The 9,744-nt window shown below is 35.7% G+C and overlaps 1 protein-coding gene across 1 annotated transcript; it reads left to right on the forward strand.

Moving 5' to 3' along the window:
- The first annotated feature begins 4,613 nt into the window (after positions 1–4,613).
- LOC121429762 lies at positions 4,614–9,543 on the forward strand. Its single transcript, XM_041626966.1, has 4 exons — positions 4,614–4,737; positions 6,415–6,617; positions 7,402–7,639; positions 8,301–9,543. The coding sequence occupies exons 2-4, from the start codon at positions 6,431–6,433 to the stop codon at positions 8,773–8,775; spliced, it is 900 nt and encodes a 299-aa protein (XP_041482900.1). The 5' UTR covers positions 4,614–4,737; positions 6,415–6,430; the 3' UTR covers positions 8,776–9,543.
- Positions 9,544–9,744: the final 201 nt, after the last annotated feature.

Here is a 9,744-nt window from a genome sequence, read left to right on the forward strand (position 1 = left end):
TTATATGTGTGGACACATAGTTTGGCTGTTCCTTTTTTATAGTTTTGATTTACTAATTTTTGGGGGTGTTAATAAAGTTTGTAGCTTGAGTTTTGTCAATAAATGATATCAAGCTTTTGCAGACCCTAGCTGTACCAGGTTTTTGCTGTGTGATATCCTAGCATTTAGAATTCTCAAAACCAACAGCAAATTTTGGCACTTTTGTTATTAATTAAAACAATTATTTAATTTCCATGTGAAGCTAAACCTGATTTTTGTTGGTGTTTCTAATATTTTTTTGAAGAATAAAAGTTAATGTAAGCATATAACACTATCTGAATTGTTTATGAATGTTTATTTCTTACATTGAACTTTCCACAGTGAGTTTTATCAAGTATACAAATTAAGTGAAAGTACGGAGTACACTGGAATATTTACTACTTAAACATTCTGGATAACTTCTGCGTACTTCTTGTTAATTTCCATGCAATGCAAGTAATTGTATCAGTTACTGCCACATTATACCTAGTAACAGCTACACAAATGATCTGAGAAATTTCTACTTGATCTTTTGTGACAATCTCATTAACTTTTGCTGAATTACTAGTAATAACCACATAAACAATCTTAGTTACTTGTACTTAGTAACTTCTACCAATTAAGGCTCATATTACTTTATAACAAGTACAATCTACCAAACAATCTTAGTTACGAATACTTATTTATTGGTTATACCTACATGGAAAATTAAGTAACAGTTACACAAATGATCTGAGGATTTTTACTTGATTTCATTAAAAATCTCAGTAACTTCTATTGAATTACTAGTAATAACCACATAAACAATCTTAGTTACTTCTACTTGATAACTCAACAATTTAAGCTCATATTACTTTATAACAAGTAGCATCTACGCAACCAATCTTAGTTACATACACTTATTTACTGGTTGTAGCTACATGAACAATTTCAGCAAAGTTAACTCCTTTATTGTTTACTTCTTGTAATAACAAATTAAATCGAATTTGTAATACTTACTTGATTAAATAGAGTAAAGAAACTGACTCAATTGTATCAAGTAATAATAACTTCATGTTATTTTCAGTAGAAGGTACTTAAAATAGCATTAAGTTATGAATACTTAAACAAATTAAGGCAGTTTCTTAACATAATTGAATTAAGTAAATAGGGCAAAATTTTTTTTACAGTGTAGACACCATGATGAGAAAAAAAACCCTTCGGCAGAAAGAAACACCTTTTATACGCATGCCGTCGATGTAATCCCGATCAAATTAATTTTTCCTTTTTATTACAACGAGCCCTGGTGTCTTTGTCACAGTTTTCTCGCCAGACAGATGAAATAAGTCAATCTATATTCAATTATTGAAAACATGACCTTTGAATTTATATCTGTCACCTTCATCCTCTAAAGCGGTACCGATCAGATAACAATCGCTTGTTTGCAAATACATCCCCATCTTGACCCTAAAAGGTCACGGCGCATGCTCTCTAGTGAATTGTCAATCGATTGAAGTTCGGGCAACGATTTGATATCGCTGTTTGAAAAGTCAGGATGCATCCATAACTGCTTCGAGTCACGTCAAATGTCACGCGCGTTCATCGAACACTTATTCCGGTAGGAATAAGATATTGGGAGATGTAATCTACTGGAAATGTGATATCGGTTGCGAATGAATTCCTAACTTTTCACAAATTAGCCCGGATTTTAAAACTTTTATTGCATTTAAACCATCTTAAATGCCAATTTTAGGAGATGATGGAAAACTGGTGGGTCTATCTTTTGTTTTGTTGTATCCCGGAATATATTCAGGACAATGTCTAGTGTTTCTCGAGTCAAATTTGAAAATCGAGAGTATTATCAAATTACCAATCATCAACTTGGAGCCATTTAAGGAATACCTAAGATCGGGAAGATGATAAATTGTTTTTTTTTGACCTACATTAAAAAAATACTTAATTTTGAGTTTACTTCAATAAAATAAGTAGACAAAACAGCTCTCGTAAAGATTTACGACCGTCAAGGAGTAACGCATTAATGATTGCAAGAATCAAGACATATCTTACTAAAATTTTAGAGTAAAATGATAAAACTGGCTTCTTTAACATTCTCCTTTTCGTTCTCTTTTGTCCTATTTTACTTGTTTTCCCCCTCTTTTTTAACTTTGAAAAATCTCAGGGGGACGCCCCTGTCCCCTTTGTGGCACCACCCCAGTATTTCACTATCCCTTGAGTCATTTAAATCGTTTCCTCTTTGCATTCGCATACAGCAGATCATCATTCTCTAATGTGGCTCATAATTATCAAAGTAATAAAATATATTCCCCTGACCTGGGCTTGGTTATCAGAATTCGTCTTTTTTATATTTGTATAAATGTCCATTCACGAATCGTCCTTAGTGTCCCCTCTGCGTACTTTCATTATGTCATGCTCAACATGACTCTAGATAAATGAATTAAAACTGGAATTTAAACATCAAACTCAAGAATCTCAAATCTGCGTTTAAATCTAAGAACAGATATTTGAGACTAGAAATCTGGATAAAATGATGATTTTTGTTATTTTCCCGAAACATTCATGAGAATCGGAAAAAGATGAATGATGACAGAGACGGGCCAAACAATTGATGACCCAGATTTCCTTGCTGGATTTTTTCAATTTCCAGAGCGAATTATGTTTTACTTGAACAAACATTGTATTTATTTCTTCATCACAATCTATATCTCTTATCATCAGTTTTCTATTTTCCAAATTGATAAGGCCTTGAATTTTTACAAGACTGAGCGGACAGTTCATAGTATACGTCAACGCACTTTTTTCTGGAGTGTAGCAGTGTTGTTTGTGCAGGAAGATGATTTGTGCATTTTTTCATCTTTTCCATTTTTTTGGTTTCTTTTTCTTCCTCCCCCTTTTCACTTCTTGTAAAGTCACAGAGGAAGGATGCAGTCGCCCCTCCCCTCGTGGCACTATTCTTGGTATAGGATCAGTGGCGTACCTAGAATTTTCCACAGGGGGGGGGGGGGCGAATTCGTCCGCCCAAAAATTTGACAAGCAAAAAAAAATGGTCTTCAACCACAAATATAGGATTTCATACCAGGAAAAAAAAAATGACAAGCCAAAAAAAGAAAAAGAAAAAAAAGGTCTTCAAGCTCGTCAGGGGGGGGGGGGGTGGGCACGGATACGTCTTTTGCATGGGTTGTGACTCGTCGGAGGGGGGGGGGGCAGACTGCCCCTCCCGTAGGTACGCTAGTGTACAGGATGAGCAAGCGGTGACACGACAGATGCTCCTGCGAGATTTACTCTGGTCTAAATATCTCGTATGGAAAAGGGTTAGAGTTACGGTAGTAATAGAGTTTTGGGATCAGAGTAATGTCAAGATAAGGATTAGGGTTGTTATAGTATTGGAGGCTAGGTGCTAGGTTTGGCTTAACATGCAGATTTCACATCGGAGTAATTGTCGCCGGAGCAAATGTCATGGAACCGAGCAAACCGAATTTCGTGGTTTAACAAACTTTTTAAATGCTGGCCCCACAATAACCCCTATAAATTTACAAATTTCATGCCCAAACGGAGTGTGAGAAATTATTCAGCTTAATAAATACTTGACAGATAAATGATTAACCTGGTGATTAGCATGATTAGTGTTCATGGCAAGGATGTGTCTTAACCTGGTCACTGAAACTTAAACATATCCATGGTCTGAAGACTCAGACCCACCACTTCTACGGCACGACATAACAAATAAAAATCTTTTTTCCCTTAACTTTGAGCCACGTATACTACCATTCACCATTATTCCCGGATAAAAGGCAGTGTGAAAATAATGCGCCGCCTCTTTCTAACCAATCAAAACTTTTACCATTTTTTCAATTGATTAGTTAATTCATTAATTTAGTATTTATTAATCTATTCAATTTCTTTTTACCTATTTATGTATGTATGTATATATATTTTTATGTTCATCGATTAATTAATTTATCTATCTACTCATTTATTTCTTGTTCTATTATTTGTTCATGTTCTTTTGATTTTTAATTACAATTCCGTTGATGTATATTGCTGGTTCATAATATTATAGACGCATTTTATGGTAATTTCAGTTTTGGGTAACTTCACTTTAGGATAACTTCACTTTAGGATGGCCATCTTAGACGTTCAATAGGTGGAGCAAGAAACATTAATAACAAATAATAAAAAAAGACACCTCCAAATCCCCAACAGAACAAATAATACAAAATCAAGATTTCAATTGGAGTAAGAAATATGAAAAAAAAACTTGTCTGTCTGTGGGATATCGAGTATTCCGATATTTCTTTGCGTGTTCTTGGTTTTGGTTAGTGTCATAACTAAGATATTTCAGAATGTTCAATATCTACGTGCACCTCTCTCAAATGCTATGGGTTACTTTAAATGCATTGTTGATGTTGTTTGGCGAATAAAGGTGACTAAACTGATGCAGGTACCATGCTGTCAACATGCTAGAAAGGTCATATTTCGACCACAAAGTCATGAACAAAATATTTTTCCTCATTAATTGATATGCTATCTTTGGCGTAATTATCTTTCGTCGCCATATGTCCAAACTCTCAGAGGTCTTGATACAGATAAAACGGATTAATTACCAACATCGCTTCTTTATGCAACTTAGACACCATTGGATGCGGAAGGTTGTGTTACATTCAAGAAATATAAAACTATTCAAGAAAGAGAAATACAGTTTACATTGGCTTCATAAGGGAGGTAAGTCAAAAAGTTCCCATTAAAGTTTTTTTACATGTATGTATACTTGTAGACATTACTTAAGTTGTCTATTCCTAGAATAATTCGCTAATTTTGTTGTGAAATGTATTATCAAATTGGAAGATTACAATAAGAGAGGATTATGTCGACAAAGCTAAATAAATTGCATCAGAATTGGCACTGATAACATCGCATTAATCTCTAGATCTACTTACAAACGCCAATTTTAAATGGATCTGTAATATATTATTATCATTTCATGAATGTTTGATGATATGATGAATTTATCGAGACATATTATGATCTTCTATGTCAATTTCGACTCCTTATATGTGGGTCTAACTTTAGGCAAGTTACGTTATGTCGCAGCTTTATACGAGGTCGAATCATAAGTATCTTTTCAAATAAGATTTTAAAGGGATAGTCCAGGCTGGATATATATCAATACATAGAGTAGAATTCACAAAGCAAAATACTGACAATTTGATCAAAATCGGATAACAAATAACGAAGTTATTGAATTTTAAAGATTTGCATTATTCCGGTGATACGGTTCGAGGCATGTCTTTATGAATATTCATTAGGTGGGCCGATTACGTCATTTCTTCAGTTCTTTTGTATTTTTAATATAAAATTAGGTATATCAAACTATTTTCTACTAAGAGCTAAAACATTTGGATTGACAACAGATTAAGTGTATTAGTTATTTTCTGCCTCAACTTATTTCATCATAATGGAGACACATCTTTTACACATGCATGAAAAATGAAACATTTATGATTTCATGTAATTACATAAGAAAAAGGAAAATGGCTATGTGAAATCATGAGCCCACCTTATGAATATTCATGACGATGTGCATATAACTGTGTTCACAAAATATTGATAAACTTTAAAATTCAATAACTTCGTCTTTTGTTATCCGATTTTGATGATTTTTTTGTCAGCATTTTGCTCTGTGAATTCTACTACTTTTATTTAAATATACATATTTTCAGCCGGATCATCCCATTGTCTGAATAGCATTGAACGAGAATACGAGGTCTTATTATTATTTTTTTAAAGGACAAGTCCACCCCCAACAAAAAATCACTTGAATAAAAGGAGAAAAATTCAACAAGCATAATACTAAAAATTTCATCAAAATCGGATGTAAAATAAGAAAGTTATGACATTTCAAAATTTCGCTTATTTTTAACAAAATAGTTATATGAACAAGCCAGTTACATCCAAATGAGAGAGTCGATGATGTCACTCACTCACTCTTTCTTTTGTTTTTTATTGTTTGAATTATGAAATATTTTTATTTTCTCGTCATTGTCATGTGAAATGAAGTTTCATTCCTCCCTGAACACGTGGAATTCCATTATTTTAACATTTTGTGCTTCAGTCAAGGAGGTCCTAATTGTCAAATTCGTGAAAATTGAAATATTGTATAATTCAAACAATAAAAAACAAAAGAAATAGTGAGTGAGTGACATCATCGACTCTCTCATTTGGATGTAACTGGCTCGTTCATATAACTATTTTGTTGAAAATAAGCGAAACTTTGAAATGTCATAACTTTCTTAGTTTACATCCGATTTTGATGAAATTTTCAGCATTGTGCTTGTCTGTTTTTCTCTATTGATTAAATCAATGTTTTTCTGAGGTTTTTATGGCTTTAAAACTGAATAGAGAATCACCTCCAATCATGCTGCGGATACTGATAGTGGCTCTCTGTGTAGTCCTTGCCCATGGCATCACGGTAGAGGAGACGGAGTATTTCGGCACCACCGGGCTTCCTGAGAGGAATACTGGTATAACTGGATGGGTGACTGTCACATCCAAAGGATCGAACTGGGAAATTCAAAGTAACAACATACCAGATCATGAAACAGGTGAGTTTTCATAACTTTGTGATATGACCACCCCCCCCCCCCTCCATAAAGGAAAACCCAACAAAACAAAACATCAACAACAAACATGGCCTTGGGACGCGGTTTTTTTTTTTTAATTACTTGTCGTTTTGTTTTCTGACGACAACCCCCTGTAAAAAAATACCACCCAGCACAGCACCCCTTATTTGAAAATCGTTACCATGGCAATGAAAACAAAGCAAAAGAAAAGAATTAGGTTAAAACAAAACGAGCACAAAAAACCAACATACATAACAAAACAAAACAAAAATACAAGAAGATTTTTTTTTATGACGCATACCCATTAAGTATCCTGAAATTACATTTATGTACTATGACGAGGACAAACCAAGAAATAATATATACTCGTACTCTAATATCAGAATGCTTCGGACGAAAAAAATTGACAATGCTTACCAGGGACTAATATTATACAAGCCTGACTTCTTACTAAGTCATTTTATCTCGTGTTCCTCTTAAGTGTATTACTAGTTACTTTGTACGCCTAACTCGATGTTCATTATTATGTCATTATTCTTATACAATGATTTTATTTGTGCTGACATTTTGTAAAATAAGGAAAAATTAAAGAAGAAAAAAAAATCAAAATTCTGGAAATCAGCTTACACATCAATAGTGGGAACAATTCATTTTTTTAAAAATGATACAAATAATTAAAAAAACACAAGTAGACCAGTACTAATGTGAGAATATTGATATCGAAAGCCGATAATTGTGTGCTTATCATCTTGACAACGCCATAAAGGTATCTTTCCCGGGAATCACAACCCCAATACCATCGTCGAGCAGACGGTTATCCGCACCGTCCCCAAGGAGCCCGAGGTAGCTACCACCACCACCTGTCTCCCTGGTGGGCCCATCGCCATCGCGGTCAACGGCATCGCCATCTTCAACCCATGGGACGCCGACGGCGAGAACGCGGTGGAGGGCGAAGGAGCCGAGGTCTTTGACATGTGCGATGGTCATCCGGATCAGCGCGGAACGTAAGGACAATGAAGGGGGGGGATGTGAAAAGGGAGGGTTGGGAATGGGTGCAATTAAAGAGAATAAGTAAAGCAGGGGCGGATCAAGGATTTTCAAAGGGGGGCACATTTTTTCGAGGAAAAAATTGACAAGCCACAAAAAGTCTTCACTTTTTAGAGAGGGGGGGGGGGGTACACTTCTGTTTTAACGGCATTCTTACAATACAAATTTAATTTTGTTTCTCAAGGGGTAGGGGACGGGCCGGCTTTGCCCTCCCCCCGATCCGCCAGTGAGGTATGGTATGCCTAAATGGACATCGAATGATCGAATACAATAAAAGGAAAAAGAATGATCAGAAGGATAGAGGGGAAAAATAAATGAGCATAATAAATTTTTGAAGGGGAGAAAAAACAAAAGGCACACAAAAAGGAAATGAGGCGAAGATGTTTCTGATTTATGGTTTGCTGTTCCACATTATTCATAGTATACATAATATAGTACAGGCCATATGTTTGACTGTGCCATATCACTTCGTAGCTCCTAATGATTATTAGGTCTATATTGTATTTTTTTCTATCATTTTGGCAAAATAAATTCACATTTGCACACCAACCGATGTTGTAGCTTAAAATTGTAAGATATTAAGCATTCTTTTTGGTGCATCATTATCTCAAAACCCAGATACCATTACCACCGGGAGCCATCCAGCTGTCTCTTCGACGTCAACCCCGGTGTGCCTTCACCGATGGTCGGTGTCGCCTTCGATGGCTTTGCAATCTATGGCCCCGTCGACGAGAGCGGAAACACACTGACTTCGGCCGATCTGGACGAGTGCCACGGCCGCGTCAACTCAGACGGAGTCTACCAATACCACACCACTTCCGACTTCCCCTACATCCTCGGGTGCTACAGAGGCACCCCTAAGGGTGTCAACACCGGTGGCAGCAACTGCTACAAGGCCGCTGATGCCGATGAAGCAGGCAATATTGCTGGTGGGAGTGGTGGTGATGGTGGTGGAGGGGCTCGGCCACCCCCTCGAACACGCCCAAGGCGCTCTGGACCTCCAGCCAACGCCCTGGTACCGCAGAACCTCTTCCAGAGGAGGCTACCAGCAGGATACCGGGATTTCCTCCAGAAGGTCATCTTTAAACGATAAAATACAAGACGAGATTATATTCAATTGAATTAATAATTACATCACTTACGTAAATAAAGAAAAAATACTGCAATCCAGACAATTTGAAGATCTCATTATCTTTTTCGGCATTACACTTTATGCAATCTATACCACATCAATTATGTTTTGTCTATTGGTCAAAATATATAAAAGAGCTTCTTCACGAAAAGCCGGATTGAAGCTTGTACCAAGTAATTCCGATTTTTTTTTAACAGTCAATGTCTTTGTTGGCATAATTTTCACCGCTGATGCATCCTATCCTTTGAAAAAACGTGCACTGAATACTATCAAAATTAGACCTTTCACATAATTGTTTCAGAGTTCTTCATGATGAAATATGGGTACGATTAATGCATCACTTTAGCGCTCAGAATGAACACTTAATATCTCTGGGAAGATTGAACTTTCACTTCAGCTTTTATGTGATTCTCGAGCGAAGATAAGCACTCCATCATCAGGATCATCATGATCTTGCTATTGATTTATCATGAACAATATGGCACATCAGGGAACGCATGGAAGCGACGTCACTTAGGGAGGATGGGGGTGAAATAAGAACCCCATAAAAATAATTACCAATGGATTGATTATCACTTTCCCACACTGGTTTACGTTTTATGAAGAAAAAAAATCAATCTGTAAAAAACAAACAATTGAGCCGCATATTAGACATATTTTGTCTAAATTAAATCACACTTTGAATAAAACTTTCTCAAAATAAATGATGAACCTGAATGAAACATCAAACCATGTCTCTTTGTGTGTTTATTGACTTTTGACAGCTCTATCTTAACTTGCAAAGAACCATGAAATTATCAGTAGTAATCATAATTATCTTCATGAAATATCTCCATGATTTTCCTAGCAAATATATAAGAAAAAGCTACATCAGTAATCCTTTTGATGTTTGTACTGGAAAATAAATCTCCAGGACAATACAATAAATTC

Source organism: Lytechinus variegatus, chromosome 16 (genome assembly GCF_018143015.1).
Source record: "Lytechinus variegatus isolate NC3 chromosome 16, Lvar_3.0, whole genome shotgun sequence".
Taxonomy (NCBI): domain Eukaryota; kingdom Metazoa; phylum Echinodermata; class Echinoidea; order Temnopleuroida; family Toxopneustidae; genus Lytechinus; species Lytechinus variegatus.